Genomic DNA, 26,284 nt, shown 5'->3' on the forward strand with positions numbered 1-26,284 from the left:
CTATCCAATTCATTCTATAATATTAATCCATCCTAGATTAAACTATGGCTAAATCAAGCATGACAAATCAGTGGCGGTCATTAACGAGACAGTCCAAAAGGGACCTAAAAAACTAAACATCAAAATGCCCAGAGGGTGTCACTGTTTAGCTCTAAGGGCTTTAAAAAGGAAATATAATCCACGTGATTTGGAAACGTTCACCCGCTCACCAAAAAAGAAATAAATAATGGTTGGCTGTCGATAGCTACCCTGGCCTACCTGCGGTCCGCAGCCGCACTGACTCAAAATATTTTTAAATAGGGTTCCTTGAAAATGAGCCAATCCTATCACAGCTGGGCAGTGCAGATTCCATCCATTGGATCTGAATGGCGTCAGTCATGGCAGCAGAGCCCAGTAAATCCGCGGTGAGTCTTTTTTACTTCGCTGCAACACAGACATGACCAAAATAATGTATCTTCGCAAGTGAATCGGGTAAGTAAATAATATGTTTTGTTTTAACGAGGTATCCTGATTTTACCCACAGCAGGTGCATTTGCACATTGCGCACTTTGCTTTTCCATCGTAACCCAGGACTGCAAAGTGAAGCTGGTGTGAATTTCATTAGATATCTGTGTTCTGTGTGCATTTTACTGTAAATGTAGCGCAACATTTCTGAATATATGTTGCGGTTTTTTGAGTGGCGCCACAAATGTCGAATGATGCTAACGTTGTTAAGGAAACGCACGGGCACCCGTTTATTGCAAGGTGACATTAACCTCATGGGATTATCATGCAAACAGTAGAAAGGCATTTTCTAAGTATAAAAAGTTGTTCACCTCTGATTAAAAAACAAAGACAAATGCGCATGGCTTAAATGAAAACGAAGAATGACAGGAAACAAGGACCACAAGTATAAATATATATATGTCGTGAAACATTTACTGTATGTGCCATCTCGTTAATGTTTTAGTTTTCTTGTGGTGCTAACATGTAAAAAGTGAGAGGAAAATAGGATTTAATAATTTTCCCATATGGCAAAAAAGGTTGACATTGGACTGAGGAATCTTTTCTTTTTCAATTATTCAATTTGACTGTCAAAAATTCGAAATTGTCTCCAATGCGCAGCTAATGACGTAATAGTCTAAAAATGTCTGTCCACAAATGTCACTAGTATTTGTCTCTGTAAAGCTGAAATGATGATGATTATTCAAATGAGTTTGAGCCTGTCAATAGTTTTAATCATTCAGGTAAGAAAAAAAAACGTGTTTTAATGTCCAATGCTTTAATGAATAAGATAAAATATTGATATTTTTGTTTCCAAAGTAAAAGCAGATATTTGTATACAGCTTACCTTAATTTAAGGCAATAATAATCAGTCTGCTTTTATAGATGACTAAATACATTTGAATATTCACTCTAGGAGTCTGAAATTCTTAGTATTTGGACAAGTTTAGGTCTACACAATTTATACCAAAGTAATTGTTGATTAAATGTAGTATTGATTATCTGTCAAGCAATTAGTTGTTGTACTGTCTTAACAGCATCAGGATGGGCCATTGGATAAGCAGTAAAATCCACCTGCAGGTGGACCATCTCCTGCAAGCTCTTTCGTGATCAACATGTCACCCATCATGGAGGGCACACACACAGTTTTGCTTCTGTATGTGCCCATTCGTGAGCACAGCAACATCAGCCTATACTTCCCAAAGCGGCAGGTCCCAAGCTTTAAGTATAAGACCCGCACCCCTCCTTCAGCCTGGACGAGTAATGACCATGACTGTGGAAAGGAGGATCTCACAGCGTCCGAACAAAGAGGCCAGTCTTCCGACTCGTCGGGCAAACCCCTTAACTGTCAGCGGGCAAGAAATGCGGCTGTTGCAGAGCTCTGCTTGCTGGCTGCGGAGCACCACCAATTGCTGGCAGATCTCTTATCCCTATGCAGGGATTGTGCCAATAAAGTCAAGATGGGTAACCAGGACGGGAAAATGCAGGATTACGTCAAGGGGCCGGAGCTTGACCCAGGAGGTGAGGTTGTCTGCAACTTAAGTTCTCTTGAGCTAACAGCAACAAAGAGCAGAAAGATGAAGATGAAGGCAGGCAAGAAGCTTGATGGTGCAAAGAATTCCCTGCAGAGTCAGATAAAGACGGACATTTCAAATGGAACTCCGTCTTTTCATCTTCCTGCTAGGAAGGAGGAAATTCTAGGTACATCATCTGTCCATGAGGCTCACAGTTCTTTGGTTGATAATCCTCTGCTGCCCATGGAGGAATCCTTCCGAGATGGCTGGGACTTTACAGAGGAGACCCGGATGTTCGACTCCGATGTGGATTTCTGCAATGACTTCTCAGAATATGACAGCGAGCAAGGTTTTGAATCAGCCTCCTGCAGCCTGATGACAGGCCTGACCCGAAGGGAAAGTGGAAGTAACCTTCGGCCGGTAAAGAAGTTTCCGACCGTCAAGTCCGCTCAGCAGCTGCATGGAGAAAGCAACCAAAAAGAAAAAGGTGTGTGCATGGTTGTCAAAGTGCAGGATTTCGAGGGAAAAGTGCAGCGTGTCATTCAGGCGAGCCCAGATAGGTCAGGGTCTTCTGACTCGTACCCAGGAAGCAGCGCATGCACTAAGGAGTATGGACGGTTGAGAAAATCAAGCAGGGACAATCATGTTAGTGTCAATCAAGAAAAAACTGGTCACAAACTTGCTGAGGGGCTACGATTGCCTCTTCCCCTTACCCATGAAGGTCTACCCTTAGCTAAGGGCCACACAAAGAGCCCAACTTCACCTTCTCTCGCTGGAGTCTTCAACATGTCCTTCCCGGCCTCTAACAGCCTCCAGAGCATGTCACCAGTAACATCACCGAGCCCTAGGCTCAACCACCGCCTAGTGTTGCTCTCGGATAAGGACTTAGACCATGATCGAGACAGCTCCAGCAACACGGACGAGCCCAACGTCGAGAATGGCAACAGGCGAAATGTCACGCATCTGGATTTGAATCTCAGCAGACGGCCAAGCAACTCCGGAAGGTGGAATTCTTCTGGGAATTCCACAACCACAGGTGAGCAATTCAGAAACACACATGTCCATTTTGAAATCTTGATGTAAAAGCTTAAATAAATACCCCAAATGTCCTAACAATAATTTGTTGTATGCACCCCAACTAGTCTAAACAATGCATTCTGATTCAATACGTTTTTGCAATTACACAGCAAAATCCACCTATGTTTTAACCATCTCAGGAAGCGGCCATTTTTCCACTTAGTGTTGTCTCAAAGTGACACAGTAGGTAACAGCCAATTAGGGCTCAGCTTGTGAATGTCACATGACCAAAATCAGAAATAATATGAGCCAAAATTGGTTGTTATCTGAGCAATTGTGATGTCAATTTAAGTTGCCTGAAAGTGGAAAAAAGCCCCCCCGCCATGAGAACAAAAAAAAAAGAAAAATGTTGAATTTAAATGCACAAATACTATATTATTCAATATGCTGTGTTAAGACTAGTTGGGCCGCACAGCAAATACTATTGTGGAGAAATGACCTACCCTTTAATCTTAATGCTGCTTAATCATTGTACGGACGTGATATAGCACTAACATGTTTGGCCACTTTTAAATGTGGTTAGTGATTATGCTAATTTGGTTCTCATTTATGCTAGAGTTTGGCTCTCCATCTTTTGGGAAGTCAATCCAAACTATGTACCCCACTTGAATGCAGGAAAATCCATCCTTTTTCATCTTTCTCTGGGGGCGGCCATTTTTTTACTTACTGTCAACTGAAAAATGTGTCACAGTTCCTCGGGGATAAGGTAACAACCGAACACTGCTCAAATGTTTCCTGAGCTTGGTCATGTGATGTTCACAAGTTGAGTTGTAATTGGCTGTTACCTGAGTCCTGATTGGCTGTGATGTTGTTTTCAGTTGACATCAACTGACCCCCTGAGATAGAGAGAAATGGGTGAATTTTCATCTTCCACAAATGCAATATTAGAATTTCGTGTTTCGGCTAATAGTGTCGCATAGAACATATAAATCCCTTTAAAATCATTATAAATATTTACCACAAAACGTATGTATTTGGTTACTTGTAGTTGTGGACTCAGATTATTCTAAGATGGTTCTCATTTGCTCTCAAGAGGTTTTATTTTTACTTTGTCACAACATTCTTTTTCCATTTGTTTCAGTCTCATTCCAGGATGTGTCTGTCAATGGTCTGTTTTCTTGTTTCAACAATGACGTGTGACATCCAATACAAATTAAAAGCTACCCAGCAGAGTTACACACAAAGCAAGCGGGCTCTGAGAATAATTTGGTAGATGATCCCTTTTTAACTCTCTAAGTACTGCAGCCAAGTTGGAGATTAGTGTCTTTGATCAAAGGCTCGAACTTGACACAAACCTCAACCCGAGCATGGTTCTCATGAGCGCTGTGTTAACTGAAGCATTGCCAATTCGCTTCGAAACTCACAGCCCTCGCCCTCTCCAAATACTTAAGAGGAAACTGACAAAGGGTCACCAGCAGATATGAAAAAGGATTAGAATGTCCCATCCTTATCTTATGTTTTTTTTTTTTTTAAGTTGCTGCATTTGAAGTTTCTTTATGGCAGATTTTCTTTCAATTTATCTCGTTTTGAAATGTGTATTGTTGTACTAAATTACAATAGCTACCAATACATGGACGTCAATGCAGTGGCCCTAGTATGCTTTTATTTTGAAGGCATTTGCAACTGTGTTTTTATTGCTATAACGTCACGTTTTTACCAACATCATCAACTACCATTGTATCCAGCATTCAGGCTCGCCGCTAACTCCATGGTGCATTCAAATGCAGTCAGACATTTAAAACTCAGGAATGAAAAGGGTCCATCTTTGCATTAATAACTGCAAATATCTACACAATATGGGCTTTCTATTGTGTAAAAGTGGCATGTGTTACCTTCATATTTGAAGTCTTTTCTTTTTTGTGGTTGCATCCTGTAAAAATGTGAACTGTTGCGAACTAAAGCTTTAGCAGAGACAACAAATTAACAAGTAAAATTGACTTTAAATGACCCCAAATGCCTAAATATTCACCCTACAATATTTGAAGCAGCTTAGCTAGCATACGATACGACGGTCTTTGACTTGTAGTCAGTCAAGGCTATTCTTTTACATACCTAATTTACTGCCAGTTAAATTAAAACTTGTTTTAACTTTCTAGCAATCAATGATCATGAATAAGTTCATTTATTGTCTGCCAGCCTAGTAAAAATGTATACTTGTTGTTTATAGCCAATAGCATTGAAAGAGTTAACCTGACAGACTAATATGCAGTCAGTGTCCCTCTTTTTAGTCCTCCTACTTAATAACTTACATATTTATTGCTTGATGTTTCTATTCAGATTACCCCAAACGTTCCAGAAAGCTTCTTCTATTTGGAAGTTGTCATTCAACATAATGTGTGCTACCTTTTAACATTGTGAGGCCACTGAGAACAAGGGTCAGCTCTTTTCAGGTAATGAAGTGGACTTTGCCAACACAAGCAAGGAGTGTTCCCCCCCCAATATAACTCGCAGTGTTGGAAGAAAAAAAAACTATCAAAACCTATCTCACTGCAACCCCAGTAGCATCTTGTAATATTTCCATTACAACCTGTCTGCTCTGTTTTAAGTGTACATTGACCAGCGGAGAGGAGCAAGGTTAACCAAATTGTCTGCGTCTCAATTGGTAGGCTGTCAATCCCAATAAAGGCACTCTGTAATATTCCTCCATTTTCTGCTTCCCATTTGCCACCAGAATTATATTTCAAATGAATAATGATTTGTGGGTGCTTAAGGGTTATTCAGCTCTGCTGCTTTGGTTCTCAGACTAGCACAGCACTTTTCGCTGAGGTTCCAATGTTCTTAAAGAGAGCAATCAGTCAATCGGTCTTCACAGCAAGCATGCGGTGAAACTGCAGTGGCGGTCACAAGACCAGCTCATGTTTTATAATAAGTCTTGCATTTGTCATGATTTATAATAACGTTTATGATCTTCCATCCTGGGTAAAAGAGGCCACATGCTCTCATCATACCATACGGCCTACTTGCGTGACTTTGACTGATTGTTATGGATTTTATTGGACTAAATAGGGCAGCAGTGGCAAAGCTGTTTAGGGGGTCTTAAAAAAGGAGAATCTGTCTTAACAATCAGTGATGGATTTATTTATTGTTTTGCCACCAACATGTCTGGTATTAAAACTGTAACTATTATTACTTTAATAATCGATTAACCTTTAGATTTTGATTATTTTAAAGAAAATGTTTTTTATTTTTAAAAGGGCCCAAATATTAAGAAACCGCTAGAACTGTATTGTAATTGCAGTTCAACACCACTTCACAATACAGCCATGATAATAAACGCTCTGTATTGTTGAATCAAAAGCTTTCTGACATTGTCAGTTGAACTCAACATTATTTTTCTGAACAGCTGCTTTTTAAGTGTAACAAATAATGACCGATTAGAATGTATACGTATACAAAAAAGCCTATACGTATAGTCAATGTAAATATGCAGGGTAGATAAATTGTCCACACAAACACTACTTTAATGTTAACAGGACCTAAATTTTATTGTTATTGTGAATATCCACATTGTCTCAATTTTAAATGAATTTTACTCTTAAAGGGACAATGTTTAATATTTAGACCGTTTTTCATTACAGAAAGCAGGAAGTGCTGCATTTATCCTTGTCCGTAGCTATAACAGACATGGCAGCCTTTGGAGGGGTGTCACCCCCCATGTAATATAATTTACTGATAACTAGACCTACGATTATATATAAAGCATACTGTTTGTCTTTAAGAACACATTTATTTGCAAGTTTTTGAAATTCATAATCATTTAATTTATTCCTCTTTAATGAAAAGCGGTCTAAATCTTACACATTGTCCCTTTAACAAGCAATGCAAGTTTGCAGCATCCATAAAGCATCCCATGACCACTGAAGAAGAAGAATGGCAGTCAGAGTGGCAAGTAGGTTAATAAATCATCCTTGGCAATGCCACCCTGTCAGGATCTGACATTCCAAGGTTCCTGAGCCACACAAAACGCAGACAGACTTATTGAGAGTATGACATGGCAACACCTACACATTGATAGCTGATCATTTTTGCAGTTTTATTTCTTCAGTTGTCACCTAAAAGTATACTCTGCACAGAAAAATAAACTGATCTTACCCAAGAGCATCGTATTCATATACTGTAGATGTATTATTCAGTTTTATTCTAATGCTCTTCTTGTCATACTTAACTGTGTCATCCGAGAACATCCTCTCATCTGCACTGCGTGTTGTCGCTTATTGACATTGTGAGTCTGTCTCAGTAGGGAGGCAGATTAAATAACAATCTTACATATCCGCCCAGGGCTGTTCAAAGTAGTGCACACATGTGCCAAATGAAGTCTTTTTTTTTTTCAAATAATAGTTCAAGTTTGCTCAATGCATAATGCATCTACAGAGTTTCAAAAGAATACAATATTTGCATTACAAAAGTGGGCGTGTTTGTGTGGCAATTTCAAAACTAGACTGCAGTGCTTCGGAATGAGGATTATGTGCCTTTCAGACCAGATGGAGGCAGCGTAGGCATCCTCGTGCGTATTAAACTACAGTATGTTGTACAGTACATTGTTTAAATTTTAGTGGTATTCATCCTTTTGATTTTTGGTTATTTTAAGTATTCTGTGGCAATGATACACATACAGTGAAGCACCTGTTCAAGAGTTGTTGCTCTGGAGAGAGCTGTTGGGAGTCTGAAGTTGGAAATGTCCCAGGACACACTCAGCAGGCTTCACTGCGGCACCGTGCAGCCTTTTAGAATGAAATGTTACTAATTTAATCTTCCTCTCATTTTTTCCCTCTGCTGTCCCAAATGTCAGATGACTAGCATGAGTGTAGCCACTGCTGCTCAGAATGGTGAATTATGGTGGACTGTTTTAAATGTTTACCATTATTCGGAAAAGCTTTCCACTTTATTGTGTGTGATTTTGGTGTGGCGACAGGGGGCGTCATGATTGAATTTAAGGCTTTTGGCCGACGCTCAACTTCCAGGATTTTCTTCAAAGGGGCTACCAGTCTCTAGAAGCAAGTGTTGCAGTCACACTAGAGTCTAACTGCAAAGATTACAAAAAAAAGTTAGGTTGAAAGATATTTTCAAGAACAGGAAGTTCTTATTTCTGTTCAACCTATTCAAAGTATTTAACTTTGGCCACATGAAGTCAGCAAGCTTTAAGGCTTTTTTGGTTTTGATCTCTACATTTTGACCTATTTTATCATTGTTCATTTCCTGCCCATATCCATAACTCGTGATCTTTTCTTTTTGCATGGATGATGCTGTGTTCTAGCTGCTACATTCAGCTCCTATTATTTTAATGTGTTTCACATGGGTTTTCTCACAGAGGTTCTCAAATGGGGGTACATACTGTGATAATGTTACATGATCTACAGTATTATCTGGGATTGCTGAATAAAATATGCCAAGTAATACCACAATTTACTGTATGTAGTTTAAAGTTTAATGAATCAGATACCGATCGTACAGAACTCTGTATTAAGTTTTGTTTTGTTTTTTTAATTCTTTGTGCTAATTAGTTGGTATTTGGTCACAAAAAAATACAGTGTACATCATTGTAAAAAATGGTCGAGAACTGCTGTTCTATAGTTTACAAGGATGCCTCTAGATGTTATGTTTGCAGTTTGCCACTGATGTATTAATACAAAAAGCACAAAGTTTATAATGACAATGTAAAATGTAGCAGACCAATCACAAACCAAGAAACTGACAACTAAATCCTCTGCTGAATCCTGCTGAACTGCATTTTTTCCTCTTTTGACAGGGCAGGCTTAGTGAATTTACACCGCACAATTATGAGTTTGCAAGCCATACAAATGTTGAAGTTTCTTTTTTTTTTTGTACAGAGAACATGCAGGTAAAATCGTATTAGCTGAAGGTGTTTTCTGAGATCATCCTTATTGGATCTTTTTAGCTAGCTGCGGGTGTTCCCTGTAGGACGAGAGCTGAGTAAGTGCAGATAAAAATAGCTTCATGTCCTGAGGCTTGCAGGAAAACGGGACTGCTGCTGCATGTTTGATGCTAAAAGATTCTGAAGCCTCCTTCCAAGTCAATTGTATTATCCAAACGGGCTACGCACCACAACCTACTTGAGTTGTGTAGCTACTCAGCATGTATAACACACTGACTGTGTGTTTGTATATCCCCTCCGCTAGAGGACTCCCTCCTCCGTCAAGATGATATTTGGACGCTAGATGGCGATGACCCTCAGGAGCCCTTGTCCCGCGTTCCCCGTCCCGATCACCTGGATTTCCTCCGCATCACACCGCCAGAAGATGACATCATTGGGGATACACCATATTATCCCAAGCTGGAGTGCACGGTGAGGGCCCCTTAAGCTTGAGCAACACAGACGTTCATTACATTGCTGAGGCATTTTTCTCCAAGCACATGATCACAAATTCTTGTAATGGATTAAAGGGTCATGGATTCTAATCTGTAGACAGATCCTAAGACAAAACGGACCCAGATAATTTCTTGTTTTGAAAAATAATACAATAATACAATTCTCAATGACAATTCTTCTAAACTGATGATCATTTTGAGTAATTATCAAACCTCCCACATATCCACTGTTGGGACACCAAAAAAAATACAGTCTTACCTTGAATAATGATTACAATTTTTGCTGTAAAGTCTTCGGGCTTTTTATTCATTTTTTTAGACATCTGACTAAGATATTCATTCTTGTGGCGTATGAGATGGATTAATTAGCTGTACATATTTTATCGGTGCAATCCATGCTTTGTTTTCATAAACCTGAAACTATCTGCAGTTGTTTTTTTTTTTTTTTTTGCAATATCAGTGATACAAACAGTACAAGGTTAAATGAGTAAGCGCTCTTTTTATTAAAGCGACAGCCCTGTAAAATACTTCGGCTTCATTGTCTTTTACAGCAATTGCTAAACACACACACACACACATTCTGCTATAGCACCTGGACCAACAAGGCGACTGAATAAAATGTAGTCTAAAGTGTTATGTAGGTTAGTGTGTAGGTAAATTTTCATTGGTCTATTCGCCATTGTAGTTTCACTTTTAATGTTTTTTTTCTTAGAAATCACATGTAGAAATACATGTGATTTCTAAGAAGTTCTCACCTATAGTTCAATCAAAAACTAGGTTGTAATTACACAATCCAAGCATTTCCAAATCTACCAGAGCATGTGGCATTACAGCTGGAGTTACTGTCCACCACTGGAGGTACCGGAAGTGTCATTATCAGAGCCAGAGAGCAGGCTACACCATAGAGCATAGAGATACAGCACAATTTCCTGTGGACAGAAGCAGAAGATTTTCACATGAAGGAGCAGACATGTGCCTCCAACAGAAGATACTAACACACTGTGAAACACCCGTGAAATCCCTATTCCCAAGGCTTCTGTGACGGCATAGCCCCGGAATAACCCATTGGGTAATTCAAATTGCAGAGGACACACTTAGAATTGTATCTATTGATTAAACCTACTTTCTAATCACTTTGTCATGACAGTCGTGCTTTGTAATAGGGTTCTAAAGGTCTCAGTCTTTTGTGCCCTGACCTTTAAAATATATTTTTGACTGGCAGTGAATGAGTTAAATCATCTTCTGCCAACCCAGTAAAAATAAATCTTGAATGTATATAGCTAGCGATGGCAGTGAAGGAGTTAAAAGTAATTACTGCTGCTGCTGATCTCATGGTTTGTATCAGTCCTTGAAATTTAAATGCTATTACTACAACTCTTTGCAATCAAAGCTGAAAAAGCAGGGCCTCTGAGGGGATTTAGTGTGTGTGTGTGTGTGCGTGCGTGTGTGTGAATAATACCACTGTGATGACATAACAAAATCCATTAGAAGGTCTCATTCAATGTGAGGCATTTTTTCATATGAATACATTATAATCTCCTGAATGTTCCGAAAGGCGCCTGTACATATTATAATATATTAATAATAGTGCTGTCTGTAGTTAATTGATGGCATTAATCTCTTTTTAATCTCACCCCCAAAAATTGAGAAAACCCTTCAACCAGAGGTTGTTGTGTTTTTTGTTTTTTTTAGATCAATTGTTTTATTGTGCGAGAACAAAATATTAATGTACAACAACAAAAAAGTGGCAAGAGTCATTTATTTTCTTTAAAAGTCTTTAACAGATGCAGTTGTAACCATTTACTTTATTCTATATTTTGAGACTAGTTCCAAGTGCTGGCTGCAACCTTTAGCTTCAACCATCAATGGTGTTGGTGCTGTTTTCCTTTGTCAATCACCATATAATTAGAAAATAACATTAAAATAAAACATCATCAAGCTTGTTCTTCCCGCACTTGCTCAAACATTGGGTGTTTGTGAATGTTCTGAAGTTTGCCAATGAGCTTTATGGCATGCTACATTAGCATTTTTGTTGCTATCGTTATAGCTGTGGCAACAACTCGAGGCCAAGTAGCTCAATACTTGTATTATCATTCGGAAAGCATAACGTCAGATATTAAAAATGGAATTAACACTATTTAAATGATTACACTTTAACTGTAATTGATTGCAATTAATCTGGAATTTTCACACCCTTAATTATATAACTGAGGAACACACGTGTATATTCCTGTGATTTGTACTTGATAAATAAGTGAAACTGACAATTCTGTGGGGGAATGGGGATATTATCATGGGCCCTTATTTAATAGTGAGTAAAAGAGTTACATTTTGACACAAGTTAGTCTGAAAAGTTAACTTTCATGCACGCAGCTGCAATGCTCGTGTCAAAACATTTTTGTTTTGCACATTCTTCTGTGGTTACAGATTAGGTATTCAATCAAGCAGGCTGTGCCAGGCATTGTAAAGACGTTGACTTTTCGTTTCTGAGAGCAAGAGGGAATTCCCCAAACTATGGAAAACAACCAGCACAATTTGGAGCAGAACATAACCGTAAATAAGATGAAAATATTGGCACTTATAGCAGTACTCTCTAATTGTACTTTATATGTTAAATAACAACATCATCAGTGTTAGTGTGTTGGCTAATACTAACTACAGTACAACCACCCAAACTTACTGAAACTAAGCTAAGCTTGTTTGCTTATCCAGTCGATTACACACACCACCCTTTTGTTTTCACTTCTTTGCCACACAGCCATTTTCCGAACATGAGGTAATCAGACACCTGTGGCTGGTGCTACAGGTTCCCTCCCAGAAAGGGAGGGACCTAAAGGAGGGCGTCCACAGACTGGGTAGACCAGTGAGACGCTTTTTCCCCCACCTGCAAGTTTGTTTTTTTTGTTTTTTTCTCATACAACAGTTGCTTGGACTTTTCCTCCTCGCTAAGACAGATCCTTAAAGAAGACAGACGTGAACCAAAAGGAAAAGCTCAGTCATGGACCACAGACTTTATGGCAGCGCTAAAAAAAGGATAATACACACCATCAACATGGAAAATACAGCTCACCTTGTGGGAATAGTAGGGATTGCTTTGTGAAAGTTGAACTCTGCTCTCCCAGGATATACAGTAGAGCCCGACAGATTGACTTGAGGCAGGAAGCTTCCTCGTAGTAATTTCTCTACGCAAATAGTAGTCATTTCTTTGAGCAAGTGAATGACTTTTATAGAAAACATTTTTCCTGTGTCACTCACACAGTAGCACTGTAATTGGTACCCTCTCGGAGAAGGTAAGAGGAGATTTGTCCATACAAAGACCCTCTGTTTCTTGCCAATGTTTGCAGTTGAGAAGGAGTAGCTTTGGGAAAGCCGCCGCATAGTTTGTTTTTCTCTTTCAATCTATGCCTGTGTGACGTGTTGAGCCAGAATGGACAATTCGAGTAATCTCTCTGATGCACAAGGAACAACAAAGCCCACAACGACTTTGTTAAACGTCTTTAACAATCTTCTCACTAGGGAGAGATCAGCATCAGATGTGCAGCCCGCTGTGCTGACATCTTTTAAAGAACTGTCAGATGTTGAACAATGCCAAACACCTCAAAGAGAAAACGTGCTCAACGAGAGCGAGGATCCGTCTCCAGGGGATGAAACTTCTTCCTTTTACAGAGAACAAGATGTTGACAAATTGGAAACTCACAAGGAGTCCGGCGCTCCGGTGAAAGGGGAGCTGTCACGCTCATTGGACCAGGATACAGTCGTGGTAACAAGAGTGGAAACGTATAGTGACTCTGAAAATGAAGGAGAGAGGGTGGGGCTTCAAAGCCTACCAAAGAAGCTGGTAATTGTCAGAAAGCCCACCCTACCTGAGGAGAGCACAGATTTAACACACCAAAGTGATGGAGCTGTACAAGCGGATGCCACTGAGACGCACATCCCTGTTCCAGAGTTTCGAACACACGGTCATAAGATATCACCTTTAGAATCTTTTTTATCTACACACAGGTTCAGCCGAAACACGGAATTTCGGACTGGCCCTCTCCTCTCGGGTTCCAGAGAAAAAACATTTACTATGTTTAACAGAGTAGAAGAACCGAGCGCAGATGGCGATAAAAGTGAACGGACGGAAGAGAGTGACAACTATGACGAAATCGATTGTTCTCTCCCTGTTCCCTCCATTATCCTGGGCCGTAATACAGAAGAGTCCCCAACATTAGGGAAATCTGGAACATTTGGGGAAAATGACAAAAATCTACATTCGATACCTTCTCCAAGTGTTGAGGAGAATTCTGACAATGTAGAAAAGAAACCAATATTGTTCTCATCTAGTGATATCCAACCAAGTACCAAACCTTCACCCCAGCAATCAGTTTCTTCAAAGACGCCAGATGTGGCCTCGTCCATCTCACCCCAATCCAAGGATACATCAATCTATTCATCCCCTTCTTTTCAGATGCCAGCTCTCTTTAGTGGTCTACGGGTGCTAAAGAAAGGAGCGGTAGGGGAAGAGAGAGAGACTGTGTCGGAGATCAAGCAAAGTGAGAAAGACGCTGACCTGGCTTTGCTCAGTCTAAGAAAAACGGTCAACAAAAACAAACTCCTACCCGAGCAGAAGACATCCGCTCCGACCAAAAAACACCTTGAGCCTAAGCCTCTCTCTGAGAATTGGAGAAACAGTCAGCACTTTAACCATGATAAGCACAACGAGGCCAAAACTGAAGGACGGGAAGTTGATCCAGAACCCCAAAAAAACAATGAGTCCGAAAGTGGAGCAGGACAAAAAGTCCAACTTCCAGAAATTAGAAAAACCTCTGACCTGGCGTATGACACTTTTCAGAGTATTTTTGGCCCTAAATCTGTCAAAAAGGAAAAAACCGAACCGGTGGATCTCGAAGCGGTGAGAAAGAAGATCAAAAGTGACAAAGAAAGTCTACGGTCTATTTTTGAGAGAGCTTCCAAATCTCCCAGCAGGGAACTCAAAGCACCTGCGGAAGCTAACGTATGTCATCACATCACTCTTTACGACGACCGTAAAAAAATACTTTTTCCAGGAATAACATGGTCGTATTTGCTCTGTTATGATAGACGGAGGCCACGTCGCCCGCGGACAGTGAGGACCGCACTCCAGGTCGTCTGCAGGCTGTGTGGCCACCACCCAAATCCAAAGATGCAGAAGAAAAGGTCGGACTCAAGTACACAGAGGCAGGTAAGAACCAGATACTGCGCCACGGATTTACCACTCTCCATGTGAACTGAGCTGAGAGACTCCTGTGGCCCAAGGAAATGACACAAAATGAGGTATCTTGAAGTGCAAATTAACACCCAATTAATTTAAATCTACAAATATATCTTCTGCCATATGCACTTGAGTTTGTTGATCATCAGAAAATTGCTTGGCATTACTCATATGAAAATCCATAAAAGATTATATTCATTGGTAAACTTAAAACGTTCTGTCAAAGTGTTGTCAAGGGATTAAAATATTGATACATTAATCAGAGACTTGGCATTAATTGAGATTTGCAATTAATTGATGTAATCTCTTTTAATCTCGCTTATATTTTTTAGAAAACCCTCAACCAGTCTTATTCAGACACAAAGCGTTTTTGTGGCAGATCAAAAGATTGATGTACAATGACAAAAAAAGGCTTTAGTCATTTATTTCTTTCATCGGACTTTAACAGATGCAGTTGTAACCATTTATCCTGCTGTATTTGAGACTAGTTCCAAGTGCTGACTGCAATCTTTAGTTTCAAGACAAATGGTGCTGTTTCCTTTTGTCTGTGGCCAAACCATTAAAAAATGACATTAAAATTTAACACTGTTCGTCACAGAATTAGTTTTTCTTTGGTTTGCTACGTCAGCGTTAGTAGTGACTGCATATGCAGCTGGATGCTTTGCATTTATGTGGCTAAACTTGAGCTACTTGTTTGGTAAGCAAATTCCTTCTTACTAAGACTCACTATACATTACTTTTATCAACGTCGCAGTCGGGGCGCTTTTTTTCAAAGTTAAACCTACCATTCAGCAGACCAAGAACTGTCACAAGCCAATCAAATTTCACATTTTCCTTCTTCTGAAACTTGCCCTCCCACCCACAACGGGAGCCAATCTGGTTATGCCAAACACAATGACAGCCAATCACTTTCCCCTTCACACCCATTAATTTAAGCACAAGAAGCCTAATTTAAAAAAAAAAAAAAAAAATTGGGATTTTAATCAGCATGCAGAAAGCATAGTTAATGATTAAAAATGACACAATAAAAACATAGCCCTTTAAATATTATTGCTATTTATAGTTTGCAATTCATCTGTTAATTTGACACATCTAGTGATAATTTGGTGTACAAAAATTAATCACACTAATCGATAATCAAATTAATCAATAATTATTTTTGATTATCAATTCATCATTTAGAAACCTAACACTGTTCAAATCCTCAGAATTACAGCCTCGAAACCAATTTGTTTTTCAGCCTTTTTAACAGGGAATAATCATAATAGTTCAATGCCTGAATTCACCCCAATGCAATTGGACTGACAGTGAAACGTTTCCAAATATACTACAAATAACTTTTTCATGCATGCATTTCTTCTGCTGCAAAGTACAAATACCCTAAGAAACTGACCATCCAAGTCAACTATGAAAGCAGACTGTTTATCATTGTATTGAATTAAAATAAGACATTTACAAACGCCTGCTTTTACTTTTGAAAACAATTACCAAAATGTTAGCCAATGTTACTGACTAAACCATTAAACAAATCATAAGAAAAATAATGTTGAATTAAAGGAGATGTCCTCTTTTTGAATGGAAAGATGAAAACCAAAACATAATACAGGACTTGAAAATCAGATTCATCGACGGATGAAGCAACTTTTTAAAATAACCCTAGTAACACCCCTAGTTACTGTAGTTTGTTAAAATGACCGTGCACACAATTTTAAGGCATTGGTCATCATTAATGAAACACAAGTCTGGATTGCATCATGTGTAATAATCCAGGTTAGACAGTATTATTGTTATTTATGAGGTGTAACCTTAAATCCATCACAAAGCTGTACATTTTAAGAGAAAAGTACCCCTAAGTATAGTGAGGCTATAGGGCCATACAATAATTTCAGACCATTAATAGTAAAAGTTTTGTTTCAATAAAAATAAACGAATCCTGGTTTAAGTGGTTCCTGTTTATTCCATATTACTGTTTCACTAGAGAATTTTTTTTAATTTCAGGCACCACATTGTCACATACACGATTAAAAACTGGTTGTTGCCAAACTGGTCCTTCCATGAGCAATGACCCAACCCTTTGTAGAATGTTATCACTTCTTTTATCCAGCACAGCCTCAAGTCTAGTAGAGCCAGAAATTCATTGTTCTTTATGTCCAAGTGGTCTTCCTGTCTGTAAACATACAAACACACCAACAATGATGACGAATGTATTTTTTTGTGTCATCAAATTGTTGCCCAGTTGAATTGTGCTGTTCTTCCTTTCAGAGCACCAGGCTGCCCTTTTGCAGCTCAAGAGGGAATGCAAGGAAGACTTGGAGCGAATGCATGTAAGTTATGTCACAGGTAGCACAGGAATTCCTGGGAAATATACTTACTTAGCTGCAGTAAACTAGTATAAACACACGATGGCGCCAAGTAAGCATGAAATGTTCAAGTACAGCCACTGGAACTGTTCTCTCCACAATGCGACTAAAGTTTGCATAAACTGGTGACATTTTGTCGTTTTTCAAGCAGTTATTTCAGTCATTAAGTGACAAAATGAATAGCTTTTGTAAAACCACGAATGCTGTTTTAAGTGTTATGTTCAATACACTACCAACTAAAAACTAATATTGTTAAAACGAATGAAATATCAATGAATGACAAAGATTTAGATATGTTTTCTTCCTATGTCTGTTTATTTTACCTTGTAACGTGAGATAAATTGTAAACATGACTCACTTGGTTCAGGTACACCGAGAAGAGACGTAAATTAAATCATCCCAAATAAAATAGTACCTGTTACATGTGGCTATAAATTGGTCAGTCGGTGGATATTAAAGTTTTCCTGCGAACTGGCCCTAACGAGAGATAAAAAAACATCTTAGGATAGGTAGGTTGTAGTCTGAAAAATGTTGTATATTGAAAATAAGAAACACAGTAATGTCCTTGAAATTCCTCCACAAAATAGTTTTAAAATGCAGTTTTTAACAAATGTTTATTTTCATGTGAATACTTCCTGAAAAAAAAACAATTAACATTTATCTCATAAATGTGTTTCATGTGAACACTGTGAAATTTTGTGCAACACCCTTGATTTTTTTGCTATCGATGACAAAAACTAACAAAATCTTGTTACGTTATTGTCAAGCTAATGATGTTTCTGCTTCATTCAGTTAAGACAGTTTAGATTTGACTGACTGGCAGTTTTCCCGATCAAAATCTGACCTCAGAAAGGTCTTTCACAGTCTGAGTGTTTTAATCGACTGATGCTGAGACTGAGAAACGTGTACCACAGTCGGCCCGCAACAAAGGGCGGGAACGTGCCTCATGCTGTTTCGAGGCGAAACAAGTTAATAAGGAACATATGTAAGGTCCGTTTCCTTGTTGTTTCGAGTCAATACATTGCTTTGCTTTCTTGTTTCATTTTTAAATGAAACAAAATTAAAAAAAAATTAAATTTTTAAATTGCTGTATTTTCTCTGAGAAAATCAGTCATCACTTTCTTATTATGTTTTTTTTTGCACACAAAAGATACTGAAAATAATAATAATGTTCTATGCAAAGCTATGCAATCATCATGTAACTGGAATGCAATATGATTAAAATTATTGGATTGACATGAAATGACCATAATATTCATATTTGTGCTTTTACAGTCAGATTTTGAGCTTCAGATTTTCCAACTTCGAGGCGAGCATGCAGTTGCAATTTCCAACCTTGAAGGGGTCATTGCCAAGATGCACAAAGACAAGGCCGACAATGTAAAGCGCGGACAGACCCGAGACGCGGCCGTCTCGACTGCCGATGACCCGACAATCAAAACCTGCCGAACTGTGGGAATCCAAACAGACAGGGAGACCTTCATCAAGAGCCCAGCGGGTGAAGCTGTACAAACAGCCAACCAGAACGTGCCGAAAAGACTTAATTTGGACTCCATCGGACTCGGTTTGGGGCTTAAAACGGCTTCGGGGCCTGTTGCACCGGCTCCGCCTCCACCACCCTTGCCAGGCCTCTCAGGACCGCCGCCACCCCCACCACCTCCGTTGCCAGGCGTTACGGGAGCGGCGCCGCCGCCACCGCCACCGCCACCGCCACCTTTATTTACCGTGGGTGGCCACCCACCACCACCGCCCCCTCCCCCTCCTGGTTTACCTGGAGCAGGCCCTCCGCCTCCTCCCCCTCCACCAGGCTCCAACCCCCCACCACCTCCGCTCATGGGAGGGTTCAGTTTCAGTAAGATGTTCGAAAAGCCCCCTCGGAAGCCCGCTATTGAACCCGCCTGTCCCATGAAGCCGCTGTACTGGACCAGGATCCAAATACATGACGATAAGTATGTGCTACTTGCAAATATATTTAACCACCACATGGGTAACGATTAAATTACATTCATAAGATTAACATGTAAAACATGGGGTTGGGACAACAATGCTAAGTTTAACGACCGTAAAAATAGTGATGCTTTTTAGGGCAAAGAATCATACACTCTTAACCCCTGGGGGAATTTTTGACCCAACTTTGGCTTTTTGATGTGTGATATAAAGGAAAAGCCTACGAACAAGAAACACTAGGAGGCTAAAATATTGCATAGAATGTCAAAACACAGTGACTTTCAATATGCCACGCTGCCGTCCCTTCTAAATACATGTAAACGGGAGATCAAGCGTTACACCATATAGGTGTCAAATTTAGCCCATGTCAGGCTCATTTACTGCCATTCAAAATTGGAAATATTGTCAATTTTGGACAATGAAAACCTGATGTTTTACCATGCATTTCCCCTGATTTTTGCATTAACCCTTTCAACGGCAACTCGTGAATGGTGCGCAATAGATATTTTTGTGTTGACATCCTCAAAACCACCAGATAGAGCTAGAGGCTAACTTATGACATGCAAGCTTTTCAATGATTTGATGACTATGAGCGTAGCCTGATTCCCATACTGCAAAAGCCTTCAGAAAGTCATGATACTCTAATCATGACATAATAAATATTGCTATTTCAATTTCATAAATATATAAATATACATTGTAGTTATTTTTGCTGTTATCGTATTTTTACAATTGTTGCACATAAAGGGGGTGTAGATAAAATTATTTATATATATATATATATATATATATATATATATATATATATATATATATATATATATATATACACAGTATTTATATGTATTGATCCCACTGAATATTTTGAGCGATTTAAAGTAAATATATATTTATATTTGAGGATGTTATGACCTTTTCAAAGTCAGCCCAAGTTGGTTGATAATAAGGCCAGGCTAATGAAAACTCCCCTGACACCCAGGGGCTAATACGGCTGAGTGAGGATGCAGCTATCAATTACTTTTTGTATGGGGGGGAGGGGGGTATAAAATTTATCACAGAAGACCACATCACACATTTCCTCTTAATTATGAATGATCAACTTTTTTTTAAACACTTAAAACTTAGCGTCACACTACTTTCCTTCTGCAAATCTCTCGACTTCACTTGTAATAATGACTTTATTAACAACTGCACAATTTTGATAAAGATTCCTTTCCTATGATTTGTAAATAATTAAAATTCCAATTATATCATTATTAGAGCACATTTGCCTTGGTAAATTAATGTCTGTCCAGCACAAAAATTTGTTTGCCTCAGCACCAGTTCCTTGCACTCCAGAGACTATATTTGTAAGTGGATTATCCAGGCCATTGACTGCGGTTGTGGTCGCCGCCTCATGTGTGCCAGCCGTTCAACTTTATGACCTTGTATTTCCATGGCTGGCTTAGTTGGGGGAAGCTGAGTTTTGGTTCGTGCGTTCTCACCAGACCGGGCACCACAGCAGCAACTATAAATCTCACCATAAGGGGTCGAGTTAAGGGGTATTTAATAAGTTGAACTATAACCGGATCAGCTGTGTGATCTTTGTTAATTGTGTGATGTTATGAAGAGCCTTAGGTTTGAAATGTTACCAGGGCCCCAAATGTGAACCAGATCCGAGTTTTATCTGGCAGCGTACACGACAGACAACTGACACAACTTTAATTAGATCTACTCAGTAATGGTGTTTCCTTTGGAATTTAAAGACTTTTAGGATTCAGTCTCAGAACTTTGTGTGGAGAAGATTTGGGGAAAATACCTTGGCATTTGTTTTTTAGGCTCAAGACTTTGATCCTTAACCCTATACTGTGCGTCGCCATTGACGTCAATTGCAGTCTACTATGTTTCTTTTGTTCATGGGAATTGGCAAGGAAAAAGTTTAACTTTTTAAAAAAACATTAACTATGTCAGATTGCTTGAAATTGGCTTTTTTTTTCCAAAGGATAGCATTGAAAGACTTGAGACCCTTTTTAGACTTTAAAAAGACCGCAAAGTCAAAAATTGTCTTTACCGTACTACTACAACTGTAGACATCAAAGATGCATTCTAATTGGGGTGGCTCTTTAATGTCTATAACCATCAGTGCTAGTGAATGAGTTAATAATAAATATACATGAAGCAGCAAAATCCACTCGTTTTTACTCAGCAGTTTTCTGTCTCTGGCCTTGTGACGTTCACAATCTGAGCCTGTGATGTCGATTTTCATTGGATAGGGGGTAGCAAAATGGCCGCCGCAACAGACGTGAAACCTCATGCTTATGCTTGGCCACATACTGGAAAAAATGAGGTACGCTTCATTGAAGGCAGCCTAAATGCTGAGAGCTTTTGACACGAGAGTCAGCAACCAGTGGCAATTCCATATCCCCACAGTCTGGCAGTCAATCCCTCCCAAGACTGCAACGTTCGCCCCCACAGACTTCATGTTTAGACTACGTTGAGATGTTTAAGAGTGGAGAAAGAAAAATGCCAATTTTCATGCCCTCAACTCAACTTCACACTTAGTGGCTCAGCTTGGGTGTTTTGAAGGCTTACAGAATATATGTCTATGTAAAAACGGGATGTATCATAATAAAAATTGATTTCCATTCCTTACTTACAATTACAAGAATGTAATGTATGTGTAGTATGTATGGCTTTAGTATGTATGGCTTTCTTCCCCAACGTGAGCAACAGTGCCATCCAATGGTCACAGGTCATTACTACAGTACACCGTTGGTTTAGTATTAAAATAAGCACTAGTCAAGAGTGTCCACTACCGTTTCATAAAAAAAAAAACATATTTGACAAGAATTCTCGTCATTGGCACACAACGTAAGTATTTTGAAAGATGAGAATCCTCCATGGCCCTGAAAACGTTTAGGAGTGGAATGTCATTCCATAGCAGTGTTGTGACTAAGCTCATGTCCAGCATGAGGAGGAAACTTTGTATGATCTCCTCCAAATGGGCAACTATTTTTAAAAAGGGTCATTTATAAAATTGCCAGTATCATAAAACACACCAGTCCTAAAACTTTTTTGACACATCTCAAATGCAAAATGCAAGCTCCTTGCAGTGTTGTAAAATGTAATGGTAAGAAGGATGGGATGAAAACGCCACAAAATTTCTCGTCCATGCGCATCATAAGTATAAACACTGCTTGTTAATGCTGTGTAGCTTGTTAATGCTCTGTATGACAGTAAAAAATGTGGTGAGAAGGCCAACCAACTTCAATACAAACCTTACCATACTATTCATTCTAATGGATGTTAATGATGCTTTTATTTGGAAGTTTATCTCAGCAGTGTGTTGCTATAGCGGCTGACTTGACTTGATTCTTACTTCAAAACCAGGCTGACTCAAATATGTATTTCGCGGTTCTGACGTTACTTCATCTCCATTGACCAAAATTAATGGCAAGAGAGTTGTCTAAAATCTCAGTTTATACTTAAAAAAAATTGATGATGAACAAAATTACATATTGTTTTTCATAATTACAGGGAATGTGTTATTTGGTCCTCTATGTTATATTTGTTTTTCAAGCTGCATCCCTACAGACGAAATACAGGATTCCCCAATTACTTTTTGTATCATCTGTGTGGTGTTATTTTTATTTTGCATTTAAAGAAAAGAATGGTAAAATATTGTCAGTGCTGCTAAAAAAGAATCGCCATACACCGCTGCTAATACCAGCTGTATGCATTGCCTTAAACCATTTAGTAAGAGGAAAGATCTCAACTGTAGCTGAAAAATGAACCTGGGCTATATTTTATATCACATATTTGGTGAATATTTTGTCTCATTCTTGTGAAATCAATCTTGTGAGATTTGCGTTCTCTTGCGAGTAAGAAGAATTGTTAGCCAGATACGTAATCTATCAAAGAAAAAATCCAAACGGCTTGTTTTACATTTAGTTAAACATTACCTTGCTGGACCATATACATAATGTAAAAAAGGCTTGGTAGATAAGAGGTGAAGTGTAATGCAGTCATTTTTGGACACAAGTATATTGGCTCTTGATTTGATTATAATAATTTAGTAGGTTTAGCAGACGCCTGATGTTTTGGTAACAGTAGACTGTTAAACATCCTCTTGACTTAAAACAGCTCATGCCCTTGTTTCTACATCTGTTTGTTTTTTATTGTCCGTGTTACTCAGCAACTTCTGAATTCATTCTAGTTCACTTGTTGGAAATGTTCCATAAGGACACAAACAAGCTTACATCAATGTTTGGTTGTATTTATCACCTAGCCAGTGCTTTTTAAGGGACAGACTAAAGTCTGGTTTTGAAAGGTTTTTCATCCATGTTTTTTTTTTTCTAACAATGAAAAGAAAAATGTAAAAATTAATAATAATAATAATAATTGAGTGTGGTGAGTAAACATCTATAATCAAGGGTGTTGAATCTGAGAGATGCAAATATTTTGTACTTTGTTTTGTTTTTTCAGCAACAACACTTTGTGGGGCTCTCTAGAGGAGCCAGACATCATTGATCCAAAAGAGTTTGTAGATCTTTTCTCCAAGGCCACGCCTCAGCCATTGAAGAAACCGCTGTCTGATACGTATGAGAAGAAAGTCAAAACAAAAAAGGTGGGTGTCCACTTACTTTTTAGTTTTCATTCATCCCTAGAAATGATCAATTTATGCATCTTGCTCATTGCAGGAGCTTCGAGGTTGTTTTTATGCTCTCTTATCTTCAACTGGGACCTTGTCCTCTGTCACCTTTGCTCATAACTTATAGATAGAAATAACACAACGTGAAACAAGAAAAATTGGTCCCCCTCCACACTGCTGTTGGCATTTGTTAGTTATAGCATTAAGCAAACACACAAATCAAGTTTATGATTTCACTGCTTTGTTTATACATTGTAGGAGACTATTAGATTCCATGTGCTACTTTTTTTCTTACGGGCCACAATTTTAAATAAAACCTGTCTGTGTATAAGATCAAATCTGCTAATGGGCTCTTTCCCGTTGTAGGTAATAGAAAACCAGGATCAACCAGCCATCACCATCAAAACCATTATTAACTGTACAAGTGATGTTTTAAGGCAGAGGTTCTCTTTTTCTCCACTAGAATGAAAACCCTTATCTCTTCGTACTACCATAATGACCAACATTAAAATGCAATAATCTAGTACTGTTTGTTTTTTTTATTAAGATTAAATTAAGCTTTTGAATTTAAATTAAGTTTTGGCGGAGTTCTTAAATGTCCAGCAAATTTATTGTACATGAAAGTTAAATACAACTGAACTCTATATATCAAATATTCTGGATTACACTGTAATTTTATTCAAAACTGAAACAAAATTCAGGTAGCCTGTGTATCATAACTCTACGGAGACATCAATCAACTGCATTAATTAACAGTTTAACATTCTTAAGGACACGCAAGAGTAAAAAGATTGAACCACTGTATTACATAACAGTAAAACGTTCGAGTTTACCATTTGACAGCAAGTGAGATGCTGGAGTCTTATGCTTTGCGTATTCTTTGCTTAAGTAATTATTTTCCTATCACCCCTTGTTTACTGTTGCTGTCTGTGGTAAGTGTTAATTAATTGATGCTTCCTTAACTGAGGTCTGCTTAGATATTTTGGCCTTTTATTTTGTGCTTCTTGCTGCATATCCATGTAATTAAGTAGGTTGATATAGTAATTTATGCCAAGCCACCCCTGTTCTTTCAGTAGAATAGGAGTTGTATTTCCACAAAAAAAGATGGAATTTCAAATTATACCAAATTTACCCTTCACCTAACCACCTAATGCGTTAAACATCTTGTCAGATGTTGCAATTCTCAACATCTGCTGCATTCATTGCCCTGTCAGCATTTGCTGGCCGCCTTGTGGTCCTGCCTGTGGCGTCCAAGCAGACTGTCCCCTCGAAATCTATACACATCCCTTTTTCTGATCAATTTGTCAAGGCTCCACATGGGTCCACAGGGCAATAATGTGTGTGTGTGTGTGTGTGTGTGTGTGTGTGTGTGTGTGTGTGTGTGTGTGTGTGTGTGTGTGTGTTTATGGTGTCCTTAGCCTCCATCCTCAAATCACCCCATTCAGTCTGGTCACTCTTAAAGTGGCAAAACAATTTGATCCAACAAAGGCAGCCGCAACCAGACACAAACGCTTCCAACTGTCTCCTGTCGGGGCTGACATCAGCTTATAGTCTGACCCAACTCATGGAAACTTTGCTGGCACACTACCTTAACAGTTTTCTGTGAAAAATAACACAATAATTTGAGAAAAACACACGATGCTCATTTTCAACTCCACCGTTCTTCTCATCCTCCATGTAGGGCTTTAAGGACTTGTACTTATACATGAACTGCATTTTTTTATTCTTGTCTGAAATGTTGGGCATTAGTTGCTTCATGTTCCAATTAATTTGCTCTTAATTTGTCACCAACATCCTACATATATCATACAATATTTCGTAAACAGTATAAGTATCATACATATACACACATGTACAAACAAAAAGAGCACGCAGCAAGTTTGGATGCTGCATTATACAGTACAGGCGTCTCGGCCAATCAGCTTGACTGGTTGATGTTACTAAGCCAATCAGATGACAGCAAAATAAGCCCAGTGGGAACGGGTATAATAGGAGATGGAGATTTTTCATGGAGGTTTTCCATGGTTTAAAACATCCATAATGTAGTGAAGCTGATAAACTTGAACGGCTCCATAGAAAGGGATGACAGTCCCCCCTATTAAAAATCAATTTTCAAGGCTGTGAAAACATTTTTCTCCTTCCTTCTTCCCCTACTTTTTTGCGACCTACTCAGAAAGTAACAAAGGCAATACTTAATCTATACTTGTGTTTTACATTACATAATAGTATCCTGGGTCAATTTGACCCAGAGTTTTGTGTTAATATCCAAAGGCTTAAAAAAAAAAAAACTTTCCGAATATTTCAGAAACAGCAATCAAATTTGTGTGTCCTTTTTATTAAGTTTTTCTTATTTAGCAGAAAAAAAAATGCAAAAACTAAAAAAATCATCAAGCCTTCTTACAAAACTGCAAATAAATGCCACTTTTTTATGCTATGTATTAGTACATAAGCCAGGAGGAAGCCTTTACCACATGGAACCACATTCAACATTACTTTCATTTTCAAATGGGTCAATTTGACCCACAACATAACTGGAGGGTAAATGAAGGGTGTGTGCGCAAGCACGCTTACGTGTGACGGTAGCATGTCTTTGGACATTTTATTCACTTGCTCTGAAAGTGTTGCCAGATCACGTTATCGACACAGCCCAGGGCCTCAATACAATCAGAGGAGACGAGTGGGCGGGATTGGAATGTATTTGTACATTATGCAT

The 26,284-nt window shown here is 38.7% G+C and overlaps 1 protein-coding gene across 2 annotated transcripts in view; it reads left to right on the forward strand.

Annotated features, from left to right (window-relative positions):
* The first annotated feature begins 379 nt into the window (after window positions 1–379).
* Window positions 380–26,284, forward strand: part of LOC148412946 (formin-like) — a 55,224-nt gene continuing 29,319 nt past the window's right edge. The window contains exons 1-7 of one of the 2 annotated variants that reach the window (XM_088433143.1): window positions 380–471; window positions 1,521–3,033; window positions 9,212–9,378; window positions 14,484–14,604; window positions 16,897–16,958; window positions 18,270–18,943; window positions 23,406–23,547. In XM_088433143.1, the coding sequence (XP_088289269.1) occupies window positions 1,599–3,033; window positions 9,212–9,378; window positions 14,484–14,604; window positions 16,897–16,958; window positions 18,270–18,943; window positions 23,406–23,547 (2,601 nt within the window). In that variant the 5' untranslated portion in view covers window positions 380–471; window positions 1,521–1,598. Of the gene's footprint in view, window positions 472–1,520; window positions 3,034–9,211; window positions 9,379–12,311; window positions 14,398–14,483; window positions 14,605–16,896; window positions 16,959–18,269; window positions 18,944–23,405; window positions 23,548–26,284 lie in introns of those variants that run through there. The other variant, XM_088433144.1, reaches the window with a different exon arrangement.

The sequence above is a fragment of the Hippichthys cyanospilos genome, chromosome 14, assembly GCF_059441005.1.
Source record: "Hippichthys cyanospilos isolate Australia breed blue-spotted pipefish chromosome 14, RoL_Hcya_1.0, whole genome shotgun sequence".
In the NCBI taxonomy this organism is placed as follows: domain Eukaryota; kingdom Metazoa; phylum Chordata; class Actinopteri; order Syngnathiformes; family Syngnathidae; genus Hippichthys; species Hippichthys cyanospilos.